Here is a 27,652-nt window from a genome sequence, read left to right on the forward strand (position 1 = left end):
CTCCACAGAAAAGTGTCTGGGCTTGAGACAACTGATTTCCACAGACCCCAGAAACATGTGTTCTATCTTGCTGCTTTTGCTCATGTCCTGGAAGATTGACATTTTGACACATTAGTTGAGGAGTTCATGGGTATAAGTGACTACTTAGCTCTTTGTTATATCCTTTATACCATAATTACAATGAATGTAACCAAAGTTTGGTTCATAATGATTTGGAATCAAAGCTAGTCATCATGAGCAGAACTTTTCCTTGCGGGATGAGTGAGGAGAATGCTGGTGTGTATACTTAACCTAACCCACCAGACAAAAACGGTTTTCAAGTGAGAAATTCTGATGCTTCTTGTCAAAGGAAGGACAAAAATTATTAAATAATGTTATTTAATAATTATTAAATAAGCCCCCAAACATAAACATAGATGAGCCAACCTCACTCTTCCTTCCCCAAAAGTCCTGCACTAAGCCAGATCAGACAAACAAGGGAGACGGTATAATTTCTGACTTTGAAAAATAACAGAGAAAGTCAATGTCAGGGAGCATTTCAGATATAATATTTATTAAGTTAAGAGTAAGTCAAGGGCTAAGGTATTTTTTTCTTTCCTTATGAACTTTCAGCTCACCTTCATGTGCCGCTTTTTTCTGTTTTTGAAAGTTCATGCTTCTTTCTTTCTGTCTACGCTCCGCCCTCCATATGTTTCTCACTACATACAGCAGGGCTTATAATTTGCTATTTATAATTTTGACTGTGTCATTCAAAAGCTACACTGATAATACCTCAGGATTTGAAAAAGAAACCTTTTTTTAAACCAGCTGATTTATGAACATACCTGAATTGAGATAATAAACAAAATTCAGTGGATATTAGAATATCATTTTTGTGGTTATTCTCACATGGTTATTTTCCAAAACTGGAAGGGAAACTTCTCTCTTTTTTATGATCACTGAGGATAAAACTCTGGCAAGATATTTAAAAATTCCCTAAATTCAAAGTTTACTTAGGTATTTGTCTTGCTGTTCGAAGATAACCTAGCTTTGTAATGCCTTATTTTTATTTCCCCTCCCTTATTACTCTCAGATTATTTGGTTATTGGTGGACCTAATAACGTCCCCCCCTTGGACTAATGCTTTGCTTAGTAGGCCATAATGTGCCTTTAATTTGGCTAGACCAGAACCTTGAACTATTCAGTGGCAGAAACAAGAACGGTGCCTTACCAATACGTGAGGTTTTAGTGTGAGCCTACTTGTGCAGAAGCCCCCCCTGATGGCCTGCCTTTCACTGACAGGACAACAGTCCCCTGAGAATGATAACACCATCAAGGACCTGCTCCCAGAAGACGCTGGGATCGACCACCAGACAGTCCACCAGCTGATTACCGTGCTCATGAAGTTCATGGCCAAGGATGAGAGCAGCGCCGAGTCAGACATCAGCAGTGCGAAGGCATTCAACACGGTCAAGCGGCACCTGTATGTCTTGCTCGGCTACGACCAGCAAGAGGGCTGCTTCATGATCGCACCTCAAAAAATGCGCCTGTCAACGTGCTTTAATGCGTTTATTGCAGGAATTGCCCAAGTAAGTGGAATTAACAGCTTTCAGAAGTCATACCGTTAGGCTCTTAGAAGAAGCAAGTAATTAAATTGCATTTAGCCAGCACTGGTTGAGTGGAGAGGTTTGTACAAGTTACTTTATTAGGCAGGGCTGTGTGGAGGGGGAATATAAAGGCGAGTAAGACCCGGCAGCCTAAAGTCACAGAGGGAGTTTGGGACTTTGTGTGTGTGTGTGTGTGTTGGGGGGAGGGTTAAAATAAACATAACATAAAATTTACCTTTTTAACCATTTCTAAGTGTACATTTCGGTAGCATTAAGGATATTCACATTGTAATGTAATCATCACCACTCTCCATCTCCAGACTTTGTCATCATCCGACACTGAAACTCTGCCCTTTGAACGATGAGGGAATGTGGGGTTTTTGTTTGTGGGTGTTTTTTTCTTTTTTTATCCTTTTTCATTTTGGCTTCAAGTGGAGCTGAGTGAATCATATAACTTACTTCATGTCCCATTATCATCAGTAGCTTTTCCATGTCTGCTCCTCCTAACCGCTGTGTCCTATACCAGGGTCTGCATCTACCAGGCTTTCTCCATTCCCCCAGTGATGGACACTTACATTGCTCCCAACTCCTCACTACCCCAGACAGCTCAGCCGTGAACATCCTGGTACATGCACCTGATTTACCAATGTGAGAATTCCTTCAGGATATGGATCCAGGAACAGAACTAATGGATCGTGGGGCATATGTGTGCCTCGTTTGACCAGTGCTATGAACCTCACCCTCCAGGAAAGCTGCCCAGTCTGCAAAGGGCATAGGACCTGGGTCTAGAGAGATCTGGATATGAATTTCGGCTCTGCCACGGTCATGAACTATTATGGCCTTAGGCATTCTCTGCTTGTTTGCTCACTAGTGACAGATTTTTAAAGAAAGATCAGAGACAACATGTTGCAAAGCACCTTACCCGGTGCCTGTCTCATGGCAGGAACTCAGTGATGGTAGCTGTTAACAGTCAGCTCAAATAAGTTGTAAAATAAAGCCAGGTGGGAAGCAATACGAATGTAGTTGTCGCTGGCTAATTACTAGATGGATCAGCACAAACACTCAACTATCTATTAAGAAGAGAGGATACACCATTTCGGACACCAAATCCTCCCTCCCTGCTTCCTTTCTTCATCCCGCACTTCTCTCTTTTGAAATCAATGTTATACATATTCATTTTAGAAATATAAGCAATAAGTTAAAATACAAATCTCTAGAAAATCTAGGACAAAAATAACTTACTGACATTTTGGTGTATATCACTAGCTCCAAATTTATAACGTATACACAAACATGCATGCATACATCATATACATGCATCTATGTATGTATATGCATGTACATTTTAAATAATGGGATCATGGTATACATATTGATACATGTATATATAACCTTCTTAAAACCTAAAATATATTATGAAGTTCACATAGTGTAAATAAATTTGTATCGTATGCTAGTTAATGGCTACATAGTAATCTGCTGTAATAAAAGCAATCTTTTATTTAACTAAACCCATATCGTTGAATATGGAGATTGTTTTCAATTTGGGTGGCTATAATGCTGGATAACTGTATTCATCCATCTTGGAACTCTTGTCTGATTATTTCCTTAGGCTATATCTAATTGCTCTATAAGGGCTATGTGCTTTTTCTTACTTCTGAATACATGTTGCTAGATTGCTCTTCTGAAAGGTTGTATTGAATAATACTCTTGTCAGCGGTGTCTGAGAATATCCATTTCCCCACATGATTTCCAGCAGTAGGTGTTTGGATTGATTCTAAGTTTCATTCTAGGTAATAGTTTAATTGGACATTTTAACAGATGAAATGTCATTTTCAATAATTAGATAAAAAATAGATAATTAGATAATTGGATAGATTAAAACTGTTTTAATATACATTATGTTTTTTTTTTAATTGCTTGTGAGTTTGGACTTTCCCCCTTTATGTGTACCAGCCATTACTATTAATATTTTATGAGATGCCTGTTAAATATTTTGCCTGTGTTTCGATGGTTCAAATGTTTCCTTTTGGCTTATAGGCGTTCTTTACATTTTTCCTTCAGTTATTCCTTTCTGTCCTATTTCAGGTAATGGACTATAACATTAACTTGGGAAAACACCTTCTCCCCTTGGTGGTTCAGGTGCTCAAATACTGCTCTTGTCCTCAACTACGGCATTATTTCCAGCAGCCACCTCGTTGTTCCCTCTGGTCCCTAAAACCTCACATCCGGCAGATGTGGTTAAAGGCCTTGCTGGTCATCCTATACAAGGTCAGTTGCCGTGGTTACTCCTTTTTGGGTTGGAATGATTCTCTTAGCAAGGAGAGCACATAGTAGACCTACGCTGAGAATTTTGTACGATTATAATTTGACCTTCAGAAGAAGAATTATATTGTGTAATTAGGTAGAGAAGCAAAGAGCTATTGGAATGAAAATAGAAATGGAGGCCACGCCAGTGTATACTCTTGAAAATGTTGAAAGAAAAAATGATGAATTGTAGGACATTCATCAAAACTTCTATTGATGGTTAGGATCTCCTATTTTATCTATATTAATTGTTATGTCAGAAAACAAGGAAAATATGTAAAATTGTATTCATATACCAAATGTTTCTGCCAGATAATTTTCTTTTTCAAATTTTATTAAGTTTATTGGGGTGCCATTGGTTAATAAAATTATACAGGTTTCAAGTGTCCCGTTCTATAATACATCATCTGTCTATTGCATTGTGGGTTCACCATCCAAAGTCAAATCTCCTCCTGGCACCATATATTTAACCACCTTTACCCTCTTCTACCTCCTTCGCACCCCCTTTCCCTCTGGTAGCCACCATACTATTGTCCAGCTAATTTTCTTGAACGAAGTGTAACAACGAACTGGCATGGGTTGCCATCCATAGTTTAGTGCAAGAGATACTTTGGGCAAGGGAATAGTATCCCTTGTCAAAATAAGGCCATGATAAGAATTTGTGGATTTGATTTTCTGTATATTTCTTTTCATCCCAGAGAAATACTGAGAAAACTATCTAGCAAGATCAAGTGGAAAACTTACCCTTCAAACTAACCATTTGTATGTTTCTCCCTCCATTTCCCGGAGCAGTATCCATACCGTGACTGTGACGTCAGCAAGGTCCTGCTGCATCTGATTCATATAACACTCAATACGCTCAATGCACAGTATCACAGCTGCAAGCCCCAGGCCACCGCAGGGCCTTTGTACAGTGACAACAGTAATATAAGCAGATACAGCGAGAAAGAAAAAGGTACCTTCCATGTCTTTATTCTATCCCCAACTTACCTTCAATATGTAATTACATTTCTGGGCACTGTTTTTCTTAGGAGATAAAGGAGTGCACCCAGATATCATTTTGGAGTCAGTACATCACTTACTGCTTCATTAATTTTCTAACTTTTCATGAATGTTGCTGCTTTAATTGTTTAAAAATAAGCAGTCAAGAGAAATGATTGATATGCTCTCAAGTCCATTTCATAAGAAATAGTGTTTGGTAAAAAAATGTCTGCTGTTTGGCTAAGGAGCCTTTGTAAAGCCTTTTCGTATGCGACGGAAACACCTTGCTTTGGACTGTGAGGTAAATATCCATAGTGCAGCCATATAAACTTGCCGGTCGCTAGTTTGATCCTGAACTTCAGGCTCACAGATTTGAACAGAGTCTAAATTTGCTGAAGTGCTTCTTCTTAGCCATCTTATTTAGTAAGAATTGATTTAAGGCAACTAAAATGAAATAGTTTTGCTGCATAGGTTTACATTATTTACAATAGTGATACTTTTTATATTTATAGTTTTTCCACAAAGGAGGCAGGAGAATAAAACTTTAGATAGAGTAAAATTACAGCCTGAATGTTTCTAAGTGAGAGCTGGACAGCCAAGGTGTATGTCTTAGTGTCATAGACTTGTAAAAGGTGACATCATCTAATCCAATTCTTGGGAGAAAGCCAAGTGTTCCATGACTCTTTGGGGTGTTATATATAGTGGTATATGATGGTATTAGTAGAATCAGATTTGGTAGGACTGCTCTGGAAGTATCTCCATAGGATGGATTGGAGCCAGCATTCCACTCTTTGTTTATTGCTGTAAGGTCCAAGAGTCTAGGTTGGCCATAGATGGAACTCTGAGAACTAAGTTCTGTCTGTGATAAATATTTTGTCTTCTAGCTTAAGTCCTAGTTTCTGGGAAATTGGGTAGATTCAGTTAAGCTGTGGATATCCTCAATGTGGGTCAGTATTTGGGCCAATCCCAGATGAATCTTTCTGGATGGGAGTCTTTCGGTCTCTATCATTCAGTACATTTGAGAATTATTTCCAAGTTATGTAATGGAAGTTGCTTAACTGTTTCCTTAAAAACTTGTATTCTTCAAAGGAGTATATTTTTAAAAAGGTAATGAAGAAATACAACGGATCACTGTGTTGTATCTCCCCAGCAACACAGGAATTTGAGGGGCTTTCTCATTTTTGTGGCAGTTCACTGGGAGTTTTGTGTCTATTTTGATTGTTAATGTTTATTTTTTATTTGATGAAAAAGATTAGTATTCTTTGTTTATCTAACATCGACTGCTTCAAATTTCACTGACTTATAGACTTTTGTGTATTAGGACAGGATCAAAACTTCACTTGGTGCTTGTATTCCCAGTCCCCTTATACTAAATCTTAGATAATCACAATCACACCTGAGCCTCATTTTGTTATATAGGTAGATATATATATATATATTCCCAATGCTATGATTTCAGTGATATTCAACTCGAATAGTAGGTAAATTCCATTTATTGTGGTAGTAAGTGCATTTTAGTAGCCTTTTCTCTTGCTGCTTTGTTCGTGGCTTTGGTCTTTCCAAAGGATGAAAGAACATTTGTTAAGTGAACTTCGTGGGTTGCCATGTAGCAACCCTTTCCTCGTCAATATGTTTTTGGATTCACCTCTGATTTAAAAGTGGCCCAATGGGGATAGAAGAGGACGTGGACGCTTGACGGGCCTTCTTAAGTGATCAGTTTATTTATGGAGCCTCAGGATGACGAGTGAAAGATTCTTTCTGGGGTTCATAATCGTGACACGGGGCAAACTCTTCAGAGAAGAGTCTTACTTAACTAGGGGGAAATGTTATTTTCTGTTTTCTTTTTCCTTTGTTTACTCTTTCAGTCCATAATCATTTGTGGAGCTTTTGAGATGACCAGTGGCTTTTCTGAGCTTTTTCTGTGTGCCGTGTGTTTCATTACCAAATGTAGAGTACAGTATTTTGCATTCACAAAGCATAAGGTGCATGTGTTGTTTGGCTGTCTATGCCAGCTCTCAAATCCCAGGAAGGCATCTATTTTTGAATAGGGCGAGATCCCCTCATTTTGTTTAATTTTCTTTTGCCAAATTAGCCTGAAAATTCACCAAAAGCAGGAACATTTAAGCAGTGCTACAGATTCCTGACGTGTATGTGTTTTTTGGTTTTAAGTGCATTGGAAAAGTTTCTGCACGAAGGCTCTGTTGGAATACTGAGATGCCTCTCTTAAAAATGCTGCCAGTTGTTAACGTGGAAAATGAGAGGTGACTTTGTAACAGGTTGCTCTGTTCAACATGTGGACGATTTGACACCTGGATGAAATAGCTAGCCATGGCTGGACTTGGGCTGGCATAGAAACCACCCCAGATTTTGTTCCATATAATGCTTTCATTGAAATGCTTGTGTAGACACAACCTACGAGAGAATAACCTCTTAAGTGTAATTTTGACTTTCTCTCCCCAATTAGAAGAAGATAGTGTTTTTGATGAATCTGATATTCATGATACACCTACTGGACCCTGCAATAAAGAGTCTCAAACTTTTTTTGCAAGATTGAAAAGGATAGGCGGCAGCAAAATGGTGAAATACCAGCCGGTTGAGATGAATATTCAGAGAAGTATGAATTTTTTCCTCTTAGTAATTTTATGCAGAAATGTTGTACTCTACCGTTTGTTTGGGGTGAAATCTTGATTTTCTTATGTTCCTACACATTTTAATACCGTTGATTTTATATATATGTATGCACAAACAGTATATATATAGACACGTTTATATATATACGTGAATTGACAGATATCTCATTAGCATCATGATCGTCCTAGAGGGCCATTGCTTGATATGATTTGTTGCAAAATGTTTGCTTCTCTTCCACACAATTTGAATACAGTTTCTTAGACCTGCCTCAGCCAAAAGCGATCTCCCCCTTCCTGTGCACAAATGAACAGAGCTAAGGAATTATACCGAAGCCTGTTTTTGGAAATATGATCTTAAACTGCCATGGCGGGTTCCTCCATTCCAAAGGTTTCTGGTTTTTGAAATTAGAATGAACCTTACAAAAACTTGTCCAGAAAGTCAGTTTTACCTTCTGGTGGAGCTGGGATGGTGATTATGATTCATTCCCATTGTATGCCCAAGTATGTGGGGGAAAAACAAAAACAAAAACGGTGAAATCTCCCAGTAAAATAGTACTAGCTTTTTCTGTTTTAATCAGGTGAAATAGAGCTGGCTGAATATAGAGAAACGGGTGCATTACAAGACAGCATTCTACACTGTGTGAGAGAAGAAAGCATTCAGAAAAAAAAGCTGCGCTCTTTAAAACAAAAATCTCTTGATATAGGGAATGCAGACTCCCTCTTGTTTACATTAGATGAGCACCGTAGGAAGTCCTGCGTAGACCGGTGCGACATAGATAAGCCTTCTGCCCAGGCTGCTTATATCGTGCAAAGACAACATGACCACGGACGTCCTAGACAGAATTCCACTACGAGGCCTGACAGTACTGAAGTTCCTGAGAACCCTGCTGCGGATGGTTTTCAGGAAACGCGAAGGCCCGTAATACCAGAAGTTAGGTTAAACTGCATGGAGACATGTGAGGTCAAAGTTGACTCGCCAGTAAAGCCTGCTCCCAAAGAGGACTTAGATCTGATAGATTTGTCCTCAGATTCCACATCTGGGCCTGAAAAGCGCTCTGTGCTCTCAACTTCTGATAGCGACTCTCTTGTGTTTGAACCTCTTCCCCCTCTCCGAATAGTAGAGAGTGACGAAGAGGAGACCATGGACCAAGGAAACGATGGTGCCCCTGGTAAAAATGCTGCCTCCTCGCCCTCCATCCCCAGCCATCCCTCTGTCCTCAGCCTGAGCACAATGCCCCTTGTGCAAGTAAGTGTGGAGGACTGTTCCAAAGACTTTTCTTTTAAAGACTCAGGAAATAACCAGTCGGCAGGTGACAAGGACTCCAGCCTCATAGCTCTGGGAGACCCCACAGACTCTGAAGAATTATCAAAGCCGGAGGAGCTGCAAGAGTTTTCCAGTGGCAGCCCACTCACGCTTAAACAAAAACGAGACCTCCTTCAGAAGTCGTTTGCTCTTCCCGAGCTGTCACTGGATGATAACCCTGAGCCCAGCTGCGAGGACGAGACGCACGGTGGGCTGATGGCAAGTTCAGGGGCAAAAACGGTCCTGCTCAAAGTCCCTGAAAATGGTGAGAATCCAACAGAAAGTGAGAAGCCCGACACGAGTGCCGAATCGGATACCGAACAGAATCCTGAGATGAAGGTTGAAGAGGAGGGAGCTGAGGAATCGGAGTTTAAGATTCAGATTGTTCCCAGGCAGAGGAAGCAGAGGAAGATAGCTGTGAGCGCCATCCAGAGAGAGTACCTCGACATCTCCTTCAACATCCTAGACAAACTGGGAGAACCGAAAGACCCAGGTAAGTGTGAGTCTCTTCTTTCTTCTCCAGCCTTACGTTCAAGTTTGTGCATCTTACTTGTTAGGGTCTCGGCACTGATTGTGTATCAAACTGTCAATCTTACAATGTCAGGGAGTGACATTATGGTTTCCTAGTCACTCTGAATCCCTTCTGCTTACTTGAGCGTGTTGGATTCAGATGTGGTTCTATTGGCTCCATAAATATTTCCGTATTTGTTGTTTCTAGTCTACAGTCAAGACTTGACCATCCTTGGCAATAAGAGGCAATGGTTAATTCATATCGAGAGAGTCCAAATATCATTTTTGCTGTCCTCACTCAGCAAAAGTCATTAACTTGAACTCTTTTTGATTTCTTTTTTTTTTTCTGCTATGGTTTAGTGAGCTATGCTATAGTCCAAAGGATGGATAAACATGAAGGGCTAAAATAAAGCAAAGAGTTCTTAGAATGATGAAGAATTGACTGTATAATCATTTAAGGCCTAAAACTGATTATATATTTTAACCAAATATCAGCAATCTGGTGAACATTGTGTGCCATCAGGAACTTAAAAAAAAAGTCCCAGATACAACCAAGACCCTAATCCATGGTTACCAGTTGATGGTGTAGTTGTCCCAGCACATGGATTTCCTCCTTAAGTCCCACTTCTTGTGTTTCTTTGGAGGCACTGTTTCTAAGAAAGATAACTCGCAAAAATGGCAAGCTGATAGCCCACCTCATCCTAAAACAGAGTCTTCTGCACTATTTCCATGATACTGCTTCTTTATTTCTCCGCTTAGATCTAAAAAAGAAAGTGACTCTTCAAAAAAATAGAGTTGGTCAGCGATGATTATTTTATTAGGTTCACAGACTCTAGAACATTGAGAACTGGCAATGATCTTCGAGACTGCTAATGTAATTCCTCATTTTTTTAAAAAAATTTTTATTGGGGAATATTGGGGAACAGTGTGTTTCTCCAGGGGCCATCAGCTTCAATTGAGTTGTGGAGGGCACAGCCTAGCTCAAAGTCCAGTCGCCGTTTTCAATCTTAGTTGCAGGGGGCGCTGCCCACCATCCCATGCAGGAATTGAACCGGCAACCTTGTTGTTGAGAGCTCGCGCTCCAACCAACTGAGCCATCCAGCCGCCCCATGTAATCCCTCATTTTTCTGTCAGAGGCAGCTGGTACTCTGGGGAAGTGATGTGCCTTGTCCCAGGTCACACACTCAGGCAGTGGCAGTGCCAGGACTGTTCTCCCAATTCCAGTCCTACTTCTCCCACTACTCCACACAAAAGCCACTCCTAAGAGAGTGGGCTCAGCTTTTATTTGCCTGGGGATTTCCTGAGGTTTCCAGCTGCTTTCGACTTCATAGAACAGAACTGTGTACCTCAAAGGGGCTCTGTAAAAATTTGTTCAGTGAACAGTGGTGTATTTGGAAGAGGTCAGGCTGCAGTCGGGCAGAGGGAAGAAAAAGATCCTGATAATAACAAGAAAATTGAACAAGATTGCGAGGGAAACTGGGATACTTTTTATCGCTTAGAGCCAGGAAAATTTCTGCCTGTAGGTGGAAGAAGGCATTGGCCTTGAAACTACAGAGGTCTGTAAAGTGAGTTAATAAGAAACCACATAAGATCTACAGCGTGGGTATATATAACATATAGGTTGTAGTGGTATGTTGTGTGTGCATGTGTGTTGCCTTCTTTATTCATCCAAACTTTCAATGCCTCTGCCTATTTAACATGATGAGAAGAAATTTCCACAGCCTCCTACAACCTCACCTTCCTACCTTCCAGCGTCTGCTCTTATACACCTGGCCTTCCTGCCTGGGGCTGTCTTACGTTCCTGTCTAAAGTCAGCCTTTCCACATGTTGACAAGTTTCCATTTCTCTTCCCTACTCAAGGATACAGGCCCAGAAATTCTCCTCTCTTTCTTCTCCCTTAGCTTTTTCTTTCTAAAAGTTTCTTGACTTGAGCATACAAGCATAATCTTATTTCACTGTCTTTAAAAAACATTAAAGCTCTTGATCCCAAGTCTCCCACATATTAACCCATTTTGTTCCTCCCCTTTTAGGAAAACTTTTTAAAGAGTTGCCTAGACTATCCCTATCTCCAATTTTCTCCCATTCTATTTTTTCTAAAAAGAATTCATGGTTCCCATGAAGCTTTCATCCCCACTAGTTTTCACCCAAATTTCACTTGTCAAGGTCTACACTCACTCTCTTGGTGATCTCATATACTCTTATGGTTTTACATGTTGTCTGTATGCTGAGATGACTCTACCAGTTGCTAGAATAATGGTATGTAACAAACATAACATCTCAGCAGCATCCAACGGTAAGCAGTTTGAGAGTCTCTTGGTTACCTGGGGATCAACTAATCTAGGATGGGCTTGGCTGGGTTGCCAGTCTCCTCCTGGGACCCATGAAGCCTGCGAATATTCTGCTCATGGTAATGGAGGAGGCGTAAGAGAGCAAGCCCAATGGTGCCGGCACATTTCAGGCCTTTGGTCATGTTATGCTTGCAAATACTCGGTTACCTCAAAAAAATCACATGGCTGAACCCAAGGTCCAGAGGGGAAATATACTCTACCTCTGTAGTGGGGGGAACCTCAAAGTCGCATTGATTCAGGGAGGAGTGAAGAATGAGGGCCACATCTCCCAGATATTGTGTGGTATGTACTCGTACTGAAAAATGAACAGTTGTTTATCTGAAATTAAATTTTAATTGGGTGTCCTCCATTTTATCTGGTTTCCTTAATCTACCTTCAAAATATACCTATAATCTCGACCCTTCTTATTACCTCTCTGCTTCCACTCTGGTCTGAGCCACCATCCTCTCTCACCTGGGTGACTTGCCCTAGCCTCCTAACTAGTCCCCTGCCTTCTAACCTTATTGACTTCTTATCTTCCCAACACAACAGCCAGTGCTTCTTTAAAACATGAGTGTATACCATTCCTCTGCTTAAAACCCTCCATTGGCTCCCCATTTCTTTAACAGCAGAAGCTCAAGTCATTTATATTCCTAGAATGCTTTATGTCGTCCCAATGCTCATGAGCAGCTCTCTGACTTTATTTTGCACTGCTCACTCCACAGCTCTGCTCAGCCATAGTGGCTTCTTGCCATTTCTTGACCGTCCCCTACATAGTCTACCTTAGGGCCTTTACACTGACTGTTCCCGCAGGTGGAAACTGTCTTCCCCGGATATCCGCCTGACTCACTTTCTCCCTTCTTTTAATTTTTTGATGAAACATCATGTTCCCATTGAGACCTGGACAAAGCCACATCCTTCCACCCCACCTGGCATCTTGCAATCTCTTTCTCTTTTCTATTTCTCTTCTACAAACAAGTACTCTTCTAACATGCACTCGTTTATTTACTTCTATGTATATTATTGTCTGTCTCTTCCCACTAAAAGGATAAAATCCTGACGGCAAGGATTTTGTTTGGTTTGCTTGCTGATTATATGCCAAGTGCCTAGGAGAGTGATGGAAAATATTTGTGAATTAATAGTATGACATTTTCTGCACATCCCTATAAAAAAAATTGAACAGAAATAGTTTAAGCTAAGTGTATGGATAGCTCTATTCAAATATTTGTTATCTTAAGCTGCATAAAAATGGAAGGCTTCATAAAATGATTTAAGAGTAAGCAAAAAGTTCCTGGATTTAAAAATCTTGATACACTAATGATTGTTAATAATTACCTTACAGTAATTTCTTTAAAATTGAAGACACACTAAGGATTTTAATACCACACCTCTAAAAGTCTTAATAATCTTTCAAAGGATTCTTCAAAATTAGCTTTAAACTTTCTCGTTCTATGTTATTGGTGGGATTATTACTGCAGCATACATCAAACAGATACGTGTAAGAGGTAATTATGCACATTTTTAGCTAGTGGTTTAGGGAGAGTATCTAAGAGAAAAATAACCCAATCTTTAATATCTTAATAACTAAGGTAATTTAAAATAGGTAGTTATTTATGCTTTATTAAGAGAATTTGGGAAACATTATAGTTATACCTTTTTTTTGTTATCAAGTAGTTATTAATCTGGTAATCATATCTATTCAGAAAGACCTCTGAAAATCAAAAATAGATGTTTCAAAATCAATGTTCAAAAAGTTTTCTCCCAGGCTCTCACCTAGGATGTATTTTTCTTTTATTTCTGACAGTTTTGCAAATTTTGTGATCATCCAATAATAGAATAGCATCTTCATACTTAAATTGTATGTATGTTTGGTGGCTTGCTCTGTGGCAAGAAAAAGCAATTTGCCATAGGAAAAGGATGAGACAGAGACCTTATTAAGCTTAAGAACTTGAAGCCACTTGGGGTGGGTATCCCTGAGTTACATATAGCATGGCGCCATCATGAAAACCCATAGTGATGGCTCCAAATTGCTCACTGTGTTCAATATGTATTCCTGCTTAAGATGCCAAGGAAGTTTGTAAAGAATTTTAGGAGGTTTGTAATGATAAACCATTCAACTTTTCAAAGAGGGTTAAAGGATAACCTTTACCTAGAATAATGTGGAGGCAGCTTTTTCTCCATTATTGATAGATTAATAGGCCTAATAGGTCCTATTAATAGATTAATGCTGAATATATTTCACCTTAGATACATTTGTCAAAGAGAAGAAGCAAATGATACAATCTGTTTCTTGCTCAACTAATAAAATATAAAATCTGAGTTAACAGCAAGTATTTATTTCATGTTAGATACGGTCCCTGCTCTTAAATTACTTGTGATTTAGGAAAAGTTATAGATGAGGAAATAGAAAATTACATTATAATGTGTTCAGTTAGGGAGAGGTTAAGGACGGGGTGCTCTGGAATTACGTCGAGTGTCACCTGATCCAGTTTTTTGTTTGCATTTTTTGGGGGGAGGAGGAGTCCTAGAAACCTTCCTGGAAGAGGAATTTTTTTTTGTATAAATTGACATGTAAAAGGAAATTGCCAGACAAAGGTGAAGTGGTGAAATGATGCAAGTGGAATGACTGTAAACATTAGTTTATTTCGGTATTAGACGAAAAGAGATTCAGTCTGGAAAGGTTAAGTGACCTGCTCAAGGACAGGCAGTGTGAGCATGCCTAGTTTTACTTTTGTAATTGTGCTCTCATTAATCTCTGGGGGCATATCCACAGATCTGTGGAGTATAATGTGCAAGCAATTCTCCATGGAACTTGGAAACCAGTGTATATGTAATTCCATTAGGGTAATTAGTAGGGTCAGAAAGTGTGTAATGGTATATAATGGTTATAATCTAAGTATAATGGATGTATTAGGCAAGAGGGGAAAAGATATATGGAAAAGGTTCTTAAACTTGCTTTTAATCAGTATCCTGAGTTTTAAATAATATTTATGTTTGTAGATCCCTCTGCAAAAGGACTTTCAACTTTGGAAATGCCACGAGAATCCTCATCTGCCCCTACATTAGAAGCAGGTGTGCCGGAAACAAGTAGCCATTCCTCAATATCAAGTAAGATTTCATGTACATTGATTTTGGAACATTATCTTCAGCATTATTTTCAATTTTCCTGCTCTTGGTATTGTTATTTTCTTTTGTTAATGTTGCGTTAGCTTACTAGGTGACACTATGTTGTATGTTCTCAGAGACCCTGAGTGCGGGCCCACTTTCGTCTGATAAATCAATGAAGTTACTGATTGGCCAAGAACCCTAATTTGTTAAGGGATACTCACTGAATTTCATCATTCAGTAAAATAAGATTATATATTACTAGCCTAAACATAAGATATGGAACTGGTTTTGGGGCAAGTGAAAAGCATTGTCCATGGCAGAATTGGTACACGGGACACCATTATTGAATTTGAATCACCTATAGCATTGGCAAAATTTTATCTGGGTTAGGTTATCATAAAATAAATGTATCAGATAGATCGTGATCCCAAAGTCATGACTGCACCTAACCCTTTTGTATCAGAAAATAAAAATGCCATGAATTTTTACAAGATCTAGAAGAGGCAACCATTTTGAAACTTGCTTTCTGTTGTTGGGTCCTAGATTTTTGTCACGAGGAGTTTTAGTTGCGTTGAGGTGAAGATAAGGGTGTCCACCTGGCTCAGTGGAGGCAATTAAGAGACTTTAGCATGGGAAATTCTCAGCAGGAATCAGAGATAGAAACAAAGGTCAAAGTTCCTCAATATGCTGGTATATTTTGTGTTCCATGCCGACACTGCCCAAGAAGCTGGTTAATTTTCATTTGACTTTCTTTTGAAATGAGGAGGATCCTGAAAAATCAGATAAAGATCTTTTCATTTAAATGCTGGACTGATAGTATGGAATCACACCATCATCTTCATCATTCATTCATTCATGAATTCATTCATTCAGCAACTATTTATTAAGTGTCTCCTGGACACTTGGGATCAAATGTGAATAAAGAAGACACACCTTGTTCTCAGAGAGTTTATAGTCATAGTAGTAATACTAGATGCCATTTATTTAACACGTGTTATGTGCCAGGCACTGTGCTAAGTGGTGTACACACGTTGTTATCTTATTCAGTCCTTACATCAGCATTGCGTGGCAGATGTTGTTGACCCCATTTTATAGATTTAAATACAGAGGTTTGGAGAGGCTAAATGCTTGCCTAAAGACCTGCAGCTACTAAGTGGTAGAGACAGGAATTGATGCTTTGTCTGTTTGACTTTCAAGCCCATGCTCTTTTTAGTATACCACACTGCGTTAGCCTAATTCAAATTCAGTTAAAATAGAGGTTATTAGCAATTCTAAGAAAGAGTTTCCAAGTGACAGTTATTTGCCCTTTTGGTAGCAAAGAACGGCTAGCTCTGAATATAGCTAGTTATTTTATTTATTTATTTTTTTATCACGAAAGGTCTGTTTGATAACAGGATAAAATGCCTATTTTTAAGTCCCCATACTAAAATCATAACAGTGTATTTTCTCCTCCTAATTTGTATGAGTCATCTCAGGGGAAATAAAGATAATGATTTCTAGTTAAATGTCCAAGTTGGGTATAATTTGAGATCGTCAGGATGACTAAATCAGTTTGACCTCAGGGCTAGTTAAATAAATGTATCACAAAATAAATGTATCATAATCCCAAAGTCATGATTGAATGTAGGCCTTTTGGATTTAGTGTGGCACAGAATGAGATTTCCGCCCTACTTCTCCTCTTCATAAAAGCATGTATTGGACAGCTCTTGGTGATGTGTTTGTTCTTGGAGGCATAATGCCAGGTACTTTGTTCACTGAGCTACACATTAAGGGTTTTTACTTGACTCTCAGAGAATTCTGTTGTCTTTAAAACAACTGAGAATTGGAGAAATCATTCAGTCACTAGAGGTTTTAAATTCTTCTTTGATTGAGGCTGACAGATACTGCTAATTGTTAAATTTGTTAATTCTTCTACGAGATGTCTGCTTTGGAATTTTACGGAAGCTGTACTTTTCAAGTGACTCATAAAATTGTAAACGATACCCATCAACCAGAAGAATCAGAGGTGTTTCATATTAGTTCGCATAGTCATTTCCATGAATTCCATGAACATGGACTCCAAGACACAAGAATTCCCATCACACCCCTCTCTTTCAATCAGTTTATTAGCTGATTATTTTGTAGCTAAATATGCCATGACCACCATGAATCAAACAGCATGCTTATTACATTAAAAAGAATGTTACAATTGATTTCCTATCACACCAAGTTGATGCCTTAGTATCATGATTGAAAACCTGTGTGTGACGTTCACGGCTTTTTAGGGCCATACACTCATCCCAGTTTCTACTGTCCCCTTCTGGGCCATGTCGTCCAGATCTTCTGTTTCTGAAATTGTCCTTATAAGAGAGTGAATCAGCACAAGTGCTCAGATTCATCCCAGTGTTTGGGATCATACAGAAAAGTCACATGCATCATCGTGCTCTGCCATTCTCATTGGGCTGGTGACAGGGATTGGTCGCAGAAGAGTGGGAGGGCAAGAGGCAGGTGGCTTTCTCCCTCAACGGTCTACTGGCAGAAGTGCTTTTCATTGTTTTTCTGGTTTGGAAATGCTTATAACTCGACATTTCACTGGTGGGATACTTGCCAGTGCCTCATTGCAGGGTAAAAATGTTGCCACTATTTTCTAAAACAAAGATGTGTGCTAGAATGTGCTTGTGGAATGTCACTCGATTCACGTTTTTTCAAACAGTTGGTGAAGGCTCATGCAGACGTTAAAAACAGCATTGACTTCCGAGCCTGCATGTTTTGGTTTTATGACCACCTCTTTGCTGGTTGGTTCCAAGTAACATAATTTCATTTGCTTCAATTTCTCTTTAAAAATCGGGGTTGATATGTATCATCCTACTCCAAAATATACATGTGTACACACACACACACACACACACACACACGTACCTTTTGGAACAAGGCAGAGTATATAAATAAAAAAGTAAAGGAAAATAATTATGTTGTTGTAACTGGGGTACATATTTATAGCTGCAGATAACTGCTCATAGGTACTGTTTCTTTCCTGATTGAGTGAAGAAAGGTACCTGGAATAACATTGTACCTTAGTTTCTCACCTGGATGGAAGCATACAATTTACCAAACAATTATGAATAGCTGCTGAAGGTTCAATTAAGATTCTAGATGGATATGTAGAGCCTTTGTGTGCTGTGCAAATCAATTCCCCCTAGTAATCCTCTCCTAATTTCCTCCATATAGCTCAGTATAGGCAGATGAAAAGGGGATCCCTGGGAGCTCTGACAATGAGCCAGTTAATGAAGCGGCAGCTGGAACATCAGTCTAGCGCCCCCCATACCATCAGCAACTGGGACACTGGTGGGTCAAGCTTTTTCTTCTTGTTTTACCTCTCCGGTTAGCTAATGCCACATCCTCTGTCCCCTCTGCTCCCTTGTTAAGGAATAGATTTTCTCTCGTGTTCTGCGGTTCAAATAATTTAAGAAACCCGAAGGTGATGAATCAATCTGTTCTAGAGCCACCTGTTCTTCCATCTAGGCTGGTCCAACCCTTTTTTTTTTTACCCCCGTCTAAGACGCAGATTCCACATATTAGGTTATCAATCTGGGGGTTAAATGATGTAAATGCATAAAGGAGGGAGTGGAGTTATGATGCAAATGAACAAAACAAAACACCAGATCATCAATATTCTGTTATAAAGGACCAAAAAGAAGGGGGAGTATTAATAGTGATAACAGTAACCAATGCAGCTTAGTGACGTCACGATCTGCCAGTGGTTTTGGGAACAGGAGCTCTGTGTCTTAGTCAGCAGGGTCGCCAGGGTGCAGCTGCACGCTCTTATGCTCGGATGATGGAGCTGCATCTAACCTCACTTTTAAAGTAAGAACCAGCTGCCATGACATGTCTGTTTTAAACATGATCAGTGCGCATTTTCTAAACTTTGTTACCACGCTGTGCACATGTACTATTTTCTCCAGCCAGTAGTTCTGCCACAGTCCTGCTCCTTGGAGTGCCATCATTCCCTTTTTGTTTCCTTTTTTTGAATTAAATGGGTCATTTGGATTACAAGATTACACATGTGAAGGCACTCGGCGACATGCAGGCACTCGGACAATGTCAGGGTTTATCACTGTGATTGGGAGGCCAGCACTGGGATTGGGCTATTTCAGTGTCTTGGTTGGTACTTTCTGGCTACTCTTATATGAGATGCTTTTCATATCCTTCCTTATGACCAAGAATTATAATGTCCACAAAACCAGAAACTTGAGATATTATTTTTTCTCCACAATCCTAATATTTATGTACATTTCACCTTATTTCTCCGCTCCCTCCCTTTTTTTTAAAGAACTGGCTCTAGACAACTAAATCCCACACACTATACCCCATTCTACATTGAATGGGTAGTTTCAACCCTCCTGGCCTTTATAAGGTTTCTCAGACTTTTAAAGGTTTAGTGTTTTATCTTTCTTTTAGTGGTAAGTGGTAATGAGTAATGAAATGGCCAACAGGCATTGGAGACAAGGAGAGAGACATTGGATAACCAACCTCTAGCGTTTGCTGGGTTTGGATGACATCTTTGTGTCCATACCAAAGTGGACTTTGGTTCTCTCTTGACTGAGATGAAGCTATGTAAAGAACTGAGAATAAAAGCTTTAGTTTGGTTAATTCTTTAATAATTGAACACCAACTTTTGTTAGGTTGACCTGGGGGGGCTCCAAAGAGTGTTTTTCGATACTTCTGTTTTTTGTAGCGGGGAGCTCCACCTAAGCTAACCATTTTACATCCTGACTACATTTACAACCCAGTTCGATTGACTCAGTAGAGTTATAAAAAGGCAAATAGATCTCACTTTCTAATCTAAATTTTAATCTAAAAAAGATCTACATGATGCCAAATAACCCATTTAACTGAATTTTCACTTTCAGCCAAACTTCAGCCTTCTTCATGTCACTCTGGTTTCTCATTTAATACTTGCCATTTACATGCTATGTGAATTTCTTTCACCTGAGTTTCCCTGGGCTTGTGTTCCATCCTCCATGTTGATTCACTAGTCAACTGGTCCGTCTAGAGCTTCATCTCAATGTTCTTGTTTTTGTTAGTGCCATAAAAATGCTCCCCGAACTGACTGTGGGCGGTGAACACACACTGCAATATAGAGGTGATGTGTTGTGGAATTGTACACTTGAAACCTATATAATTTCACTCACTCAGGTCACCCCAATCAATTTAATAAAAATTTAAAAAAAGGTCTCTCCCAATCTAAGACCGGAGGAGAGCCGATGAATGTATAGTTCAGTGTTGGGTGGCACGTCACTTTACACCACATATGTTGATTCAGCCATTCATGGCAGTCCCCAGAAGAAGAGATCTGGTCACGTAGACACACCAAGGAAGGCGGTTGAAAACATGGGTCATGGTCCCTTCACCTCAGCGTGCACCTGCTCGCTCCCAGGATACCTGCGTCCTCTCCGTCCATGCACATCTGATGACCTGCTGCTTTGCCTCATCTTCATAGGAAACAAACGTTCCTGAAGCACTGCTCCTCCACTTCTATCCCTACCCCCAAATTCCTGTTTCAGCCCTCAGTCCAAGGCCCGTCATTTCCTTGCTGCCAGTTCTCCGTGTTTTCTGTGTGACCATGCTGGCCATTGCCTCAGATCATCACTTATGTATTTATTGATTTGAATAAAGCATTTTTTTCATAGCCGTAACATTAGTCTTTCATTTTTTCCATTTCATATCAAGAGATATGGAATTTGAGCTTTTGGAGGGGTGGGTAGGGAATCTGGACTTTTTGGGGATGGTTTTAGATGCTCTCTTGTGTTCAATTGCATTTCATTTACCTGAGTGGCAGGTTTGTTGTGAAACCCGAAGTGTCTGTCCCTACCCTAGAATCTAGGACGTGTCCTGTAAATGTTAATAATCAATAACGATGACCCCAATAAATGGCCCCAAGAGATTACTGGTTAAATTCTTTGTGTTGTGAATTGTGCTAAATTGCCCCCATTGAAGACTGAAATGCTCTATTTATCCACAGAACAGATACAGCCCGGGAAACGCCAATGTAATGTGCCAACGTGCCTAAACCCTGACCTGGAGGGACAGCCATTGAGAATGAGAGGTGAGCTGAGTCACAGAATCTTAGACTGTAGGCAGCTGAAAGAAACTGTATCTGTCCATCCTCGAGCCACCCAGCAGGTGCTGAAATCTCTTCTTTAGCAGCTCCGTGAAGTGGCTCCAACCTTCCTTCGCTCAAACATGTCGAGGGAGTGGGAACTCATGACATCTCCTCTCTGAGCATCACCGACAGAAAGTTCTTCCTTACAGGGACTTTCTAACCCTCAGGGCCACACAAGACTCTAGTCTAGTCTCTCTCACACAATTTTTTAGACCTTTGGAAATAGCCACCCATTGCTTATTCCCTCAGTCTTTTCTAGACCACACATCCCTGGGACCTTTGGTAATCCTCCCAATAGGTATCAGTTTTCCATATCATCCTGTATCAACTTCTCAGAGCATGGTCCAACTCACCTGTGTTCCTTCTAGAATGTTGAAATCATAAGTGAATAGTTTTTCAGCTATCTGAAATTGCACAGAATGTACACTTGACTTTCTGCTGCGCATAGGAGCAAGCTGAGAATAAATTTGTGCTAAGATCATCAGGATATGTATTTTCTGAATTCATCTCATGGCTAGTTAATCGTTACTCTTGTTCTTTATTTTTTTTTAATTCAGAAAGCAAGTTAACCTATCATTTGTAAAAACCAAAACACTGAAAATGAATTATGACCACATCTCTTAGCTAGTCCCTCACATCAAGCAGTCCTTCTCTTCTAATTTTCCCTAGGAATGAGGGGGTGTTTATTGCCATCTTTTTCTAACACCTGTTTGGCCGTGTAGCAGTTTTAGCCCCTGTAGATGACCAGGTGAGACTTGTCTCACTTACGGGCCGAGGAAAAGCTTTTGTGAGCAGAAACCATGGTGGTTGAACAAACTGGTGCTTGTCCATGACCCAGTGACTCAGTAGCTGCCAAAATGGAATGAGGTAATGAGAACAAAGACAGGAATGAGTCTCTATCGTAAGAAACTGAAGAGTCCACTGTTGCAGTTAGGGGATCGATGGTGTGTAAGCATGCTTTGAGACAAACCAACACCTTTCTGTTTTCTCTTATCTCCAAGATTCCCAAAGAGGCTTTTATCAAAATCTCCAGCTTTGAAGTTGGGCCTTGGAGGAAGTCTCCTCTTCATTCTAAAGTTTCTAAGATCTTTCTGTTTGTGTTTGTAGTTCTATACAGAGTGCATGTAGGGTATTCAGTAGGGGAACCAGTTGTGGTGGTGTCGGAAGTGTGGCCAACAACTGGGGGGGATAATGGGACTGCCTTACCTGTTGCATACTTAATTGTGACTCAGCTAGAGCACAAGGCAGCTGAGGTCTGGGGCTTCATGTTTTTGCATTTCCCCCCTTCTTCTTGTACGTTTCTCTTTGTTCCCACATCGTTAGCAGTATTCAGCAACCCTTTGAGTCAGCTGGTATTTCCATGTGAGGGCCAAGGCCCAATAATGGAACCCATCTGCTTTTAGAGATGACTGCCAGGAATAATGCATCACACATTCAGTGTTGTCACATGAGTAAACAACTTCACAATATTATTCTCAAAAATACTTGTTCCTTGTCATTTACATTGGGTAATGATTGGCTTGCAACTACCCAAATGACTTGGATTCTGTCCCTTTTCTTGACTTGAATTGTGATGTCTACATAAGAGCAATAGGCAGCAATCTTCTGAAAGCCTTGCTTCAGAGGTGTTTGGTTTTTTTTAAAAATCAATTTCTTATGTTTCTAGTAAGACTGTGTATATATCACCATATATCCTATGGTCTGAATTTCTCCATTTTCAGCACAGGCATTTCGGCGTCTGGTAGACAAGGTCTGTCAATGTTCAAGAAATGTGGAGTATTGGATTTAAACTTTCTGTGTTTTGGTTTCTTGAAGCAACTTCATGCTGTTAACCTTACTGTTTAATAATTAATCATGTTTTGTTTTGTTTTTTAATCTTGGCCCAGTTCTTGGCCAGTTTTGTACAGTTAGTCAATTTATACTTCATGCTTGTAATAAATACTGTTGCTTCCACTCTAAGCTACATCTTTTTTCTTAGAAGTGAATCAAACAGATTTTCTTCAACTACTTAGGAGGAGGACAACAAATGACATAAAATAAGTCATAAGAACTGTTCTTTTGTCCTACTATCTTAAACCATATTCAGTGTTTTACAAAGTGCTCACACAGCAAATATGAAAAGCTGCAACACACATCTGTTATAACTTCCTCTGCAATAAATGCAACATCAACAAATACACAAATTTCTTCTGTATCAGTCTTAAAGGTAGAATTACTAAATTACTAATTTTTATAATGTTATTCATACATACTTTTATTCATAGACTTTTAATGAGATCATTGCCAATACATACATTGTTTCCCTTAACTTTATTTTTACATTAAGCCAATGTCTGTCATGCAGCCATCAAAATACTTGCAGTAAATTACACAGGTGTGTAGTCCAATTTAGACTCCAGTCTCTTAGAATCAGCTACTTTTCTGACAGTTTTCAGGACATCTTCCTGTACTGCAAAATCACAATCAGCACAGATGGCAGGCATACCTGCTTAGTACAGACATTTCTCAGGTCTGTTCCATTAGAGTCATCTGAAAGCTCCAGAGTGGCTTCATCATCTATTTACCATGCTTTGTAATGGGGCCTACATGAATTTCAATATGTCTAATCTTGCTTGTTCATTTGGTAAATCAATATGTATTTTTCTATCCAATCTCAGATAAAGCAAAGTAGGATCTGGTGTATCTGTTTGGTTTGTAGTCATGATCATTTAAACTATAGGTGGAGTATCAAATCCATCCATCTGATTCAGTAACTCCATTAAAGTTCTCTGAATGTCTCTATCCGCAGAAGTGCCCTCGGAAAACTGATGACCACCAATAGCATCTATTTCATCTATAAAGATGATGCATGACTGGTGGCCTCTGGCATAATTAAACATTTCTCTGATCAGACAAAACACTTTCACCAATGTACTTGTCTGCAGTAGAACTAGATACAACCATTTAAGAAATTGCAGTCCAGCTGGCTAGCAACAGCTCATGCCAAGAGCGTTTTTCCTTTCCCTGGTGGTCCATATAGCAAACAGCCTTTGGAGGTGCTATTCCTACATGCTGGAATAATTCTGGGCTTGTAAGAGGTAATTCTGTCACCTCTCTTAATACCCAAATCTGTTCTGATGGTCTTCCAACCTCAAAATAAGAAACATTCCTGGGGTCTCCACGAGACATGTTGTAATCCAGTGAACCTACCTCTCTTGGCAGAGATCTCTTGATATCTTGAGTGTAGTCATATCCAAAGCAACTCTTGTTTCTGGCTTAGCTTACTTTTGTAAAGCTATCAACAACAATCTTATCTTGGTCCATTTGTAGCTTTAACAATGATTTGTTTTCTTCAATCAATTGCTGATGTACTTCACCCACAATCTGCCCAACACTTTGTAGGGCCTTCAGATCATTTTCAGACTCTTCATACTGCTCAGTAAGTTCTTCGAATCGTTCCCTTACTGGACCAGACGGGGCCATTTCCATGCCCGAAGAGCCCAAGCTACATCTTTATGAAAACAATTGGAGATCTTTTTTAACGGTACTGTTGGGGACACTTAGCAAAGAGTGGTATCTCAGAGACAGCTGATAAATATAGCAGTGAAATTTGGATTCCCATGTGGGGTCTTTGGAAGTGACGTAAAGATATTTTCCTTTGTCTTTCCTTTGTCTTTTGGGTCTGCAGGTCTCAGGCTGCTCATAAACACATTTTATAGCCTTTGATCAGGCAAAGAAGTATGTATAGCCTGGCAGTATTTTGACTCTTCAAAGGCTTCCGTACCATTTCTCTCTCTCTCAGATTGAAACACGTTGCCCCGCTTGGCTAGGTTCCTAAAACTTTTATGTTGATTCCTTTAGAAACCAACTCTCTGAATCATTATCTTTCAGCTTTTGAGGAAAGATCATGCAGTTTTGTTTGTTTTTCAGCACCAAGTTTGCAGTTCCTTGAAGAGAAACAGATTCTTTAAAGACCATCAGGTTTTTCTACCTTCTTTCCTATTTAAAGAAATAACTCAGAGCTTCAGTTATTACGTTGCAGAATGGGCATTATTCTGGATTGTCACTTTGGGATTCTTCTTGGAGTGCCTTGTTTCCACAATCCGGGAGAGTCTGGCCAGCACTAGTGGTTTTCTTAATGGGGACCAGTCACCCTATTCCAGATTTACTCATCACTAGAGCATGTCGCCAAGATGTTTGCCTCAGATTTCTTTGAAGGTGTCAAAACCCAATGTTTTAAACTGTGTGATATTGATTGGCTGAAGACACTGGATGTTTCCTTCAAAACACTGGACATTTCATTCTTAAATATTTCAGTTTGAAAAATGAAGTCCTTTGTTTTGGGGCTTATGATATTAATTTCCCAAAACTGTCCTGAGGTTTCTTAGCTCAAACATCTCCCCTTGCTTAGGGGTGTAGAGTTCTAGGGTCTTATTCCTTTCCCAAGTTTGCGGTGTTTTAGTATTGGTATACATTTGTGATTTTAGAAACATAGTATCTTATGGGCAACTTTCATTTATACCTAGCAAATAAGGGTCGTAACTCATTTAGGGTACCCTTGGATAGATTTCCCCCTATCTTTCATCTTTGTCCTATTACCCTGTTGGCACCTGAACTCTTTCTGAATTTTTCAAGGTCGAGAATCAAAGGGAGAGATAGGAGTCTAGCTCTTAAAACTATACAAGTAGAAACAAATCATAATCTCTCTTGAAATCATTTTACTTTTGAGAGGTTCATGATGCTATTGGGCTGTCCACATCATATCCCTGTGAATGTGACCTTTGGAGGATTTATAAGAGGACAATGGAGCTTTTCCTAGTCCCCCGAAACAGATCTTTATTCACCAGTTGTCTCTTTGCTGCTTACCCCCCAAGGTGCCACTAAATCCAGCCTACTGTCAGCACCCAGTATTGTCAGTATGTTTGTGCCAGCACCCGAAGAATTCACAGACGAGCAGCCCACGGTGATGACTGACAAGTAAGCACTCACGGTTGTTTTCTTCACCTTGTTTAGAGAATTTGAGAGTTTTCTCACCTAGGTTATGAGAATCAGAGGAGGCATGCTATGCTTTAAGCCATAATTTGTTCTTCAGATAGATGATCACATACATACATACATGTTGATATGCGTTTGTTGTTCTAGAAACGCAGTATCCTATGGGCAGCTTTCATTTATGTCAAGCCATTTATTTTGTTAATTTGGACGAATAAATATCCATTTACTGATTATTCCTAGCAATAATTTCACACAAACCAAATCCCACAACCAGAAGCTCCAACTTGTTAGAGTGGGACTAAGTTTAAGACTTGACCTTATTCCCATCCTACCAGCAGGATCCGTTCTCTAAATCTCAAACTGGTTATATCATCTCTCAGTTTGTCAGCCTTCAATATCCCCAGATTTCTTATCGGATGAAGTCCAAATGCCTTAGCTGATAAAGGCACTTTAGATTGCAAAGGTATGGCCTTATCCCTCCTCTCCAGGAACTCTTTCTCCAGCTCCCTCACCTTCTCCAGAGCATGCCTGATATATTCTCTCCTCTGTGATGTCATAGGTGCCCTTCTCTCTGTACTTTATCTGCCTGGTGAACTCCTAATCATGCTTCAAGACCCAGCTTCAGGCAAAGATTCCCTGATTTCACAAGGCAGAATTAGTCATGCCAATTTCCAAGTTTCTGTAGTATTCAAGGCACCTATCTATTCTAGCACTTATCACAGGTATTTTAATTGTGCACGAGGTGTGATCAAACAGTACGGTGCATGTTTAAATAAAAAATTTTATTACAGTAAAAGACACATTGCTATTAATCCCCCCAAAATGCTCCCCCTCACTTAGAACACACTTATCCCATCGTTCTTGCCACTTTCTGAAGCAGTTCTGGAAGTCCTCTTTCATGAGTGTCTTTAGTCATGCTGTCATGGCTGCCTCGATGTCCTGAACCATTTTGACTTTGGGGAAGAACCAGAAGTCGCACGGTGCCAGATCCGATGAATAAGGTGAATGAGGACACACCGTAATGTTTTTATTTGACAGAAATTGCCGTAAAGCAGAAGCGATGTCTGACACGGAGCGTTGTCATGATGGAGGATGATTTACGGCACACTTTAAACCACACCTTCTCTCAACCGTAGCTCACACCCGACTGACTGCACCGAACAAGCTGAAACTTGTCACACACTGTGACTAAGGTTCAATGCACCACTTCCCATGTTGAAGGTCCCTGCCTTTCTGTTGGATGGCACTCGGCAGCAGCACTCACTGTATTTTTTGATCACAGTAGAAAGTCTCCGTGTCACGTATTGCTTCTGGTACGGCAGTTTCTGTCAAAACATTGCGGTGTGTCCTTGTCCACCGTATTCACCAGATCTGGCTCTTCACTAAAGACCAAAATGACCATGAAAGGTAAATGTTTTGAATCAATTCAGGATATGGAGGCGGCCACGACAGCACAACTAAAGACACTCAGGAAAGAGGTCTTCCAGAGCTGCTTCAGAAAGTGGTAAGAACGATGGGATAAGTGTGTTCGAAGTGAGGGGGAGTATTTTGAAGGGGATTAATGGCAATGTGTCTTTCACTGTAATAAATTTTTTAAATTTAAACATTCACTCTAATTTTTTATCATACCTCGTAATTGTTAGTACATACATGTTCTGTGATAGATTGTGAGTTCCTTAGGGACTGGGACCCTTTCTTGTATTTCATAGAGTATTTCTGAGACTATTTCCTACTCTAAGCTCCCTACATATTGCCTGGCAGATAAATGCTTGTTCAGTCAGCATG

At 39.8% G+C, this 27,652-nt stretch overlaps 1 protein-coding gene and 1 pseudogene across 17 annotated transcripts in view; one reads left to right on the forward strand and one right to left on the reverse strand.

Annotated features, from left to right (window-relative positions):
* The window catches only part of UNC79 (unc-79 homolog, NALCN channel complex subunit), a 248,535-nt gene that overhangs the window by 156,793 nt on the left and 64,090 nt on the right, over positions 1 to 27,652 (forward strand). For 6 of the 16 annotated variants that reach the window (XM_081050030.1, XM_081050029.1, XM_081050037.1 and 3 more), the window contains 9 exons: positions 1,281 to 1,567; positions 3,674 to 3,856; positions 4,685 to 4,847; positions 7,338 to 7,487; positions 8,082 to 9,299; positions 14,644 to 14,751; positions 17,959 to 18,075; positions 20,753 to 20,836; positions 25,747 to 25,849. In XM_081050030.1, coding sequence (XP_080906156.1) covers positions 1,281 to 1,567; positions 3,674 to 3,856; positions 4,685 to 4,847; positions 7,338 to 7,487; positions 8,082 to 9,299; positions 14,644 to 14,751; positions 17,959 to 18,075; positions 20,753 to 20,836; positions 25,747 to 25,849 — 2,413 coding nt within the window. The remainder of the gene's footprint in view (positions 1 to 1,280; positions 1,568 to 3,673; positions 3,857 to 4,684; positions 4,848 to 7,337; positions 7,488 to 8,081; positions 9,300 to 14,643; positions 14,752 to 17,958; positions 18,076 to 20,752; positions 20,837 to 25,746; positions 25,850 to 27,652) is intronic. The other 10 variants (XM_081050040.1, XM_081050043.1, XM_081050039.1 and 7 more) reach the window with 9 other exon arrangements.
* LOC308497506 (26S proteasome regulatory subunit 10B-like) lies at positions 23,260 to 24,361 on the reverse strand (annotated as a pseudogene). The gene has a single exon. The product of its transcript is annotated as a 26S proteasome regulatory subunit 10B-like (transcript).

Source organism: Rhinolophus hipposideros (genome assembly GCF_964194185.1).
Source record: "Rhinolophus hipposideros genome assembly, chromosome: 5".
Classification (NCBI taxonomy): Eukaryota; Metazoa; Chordata; class Mammalia; order Chiroptera; family Rhinolophidae; genus Rhinolophus; species Rhinolophus hipposideros.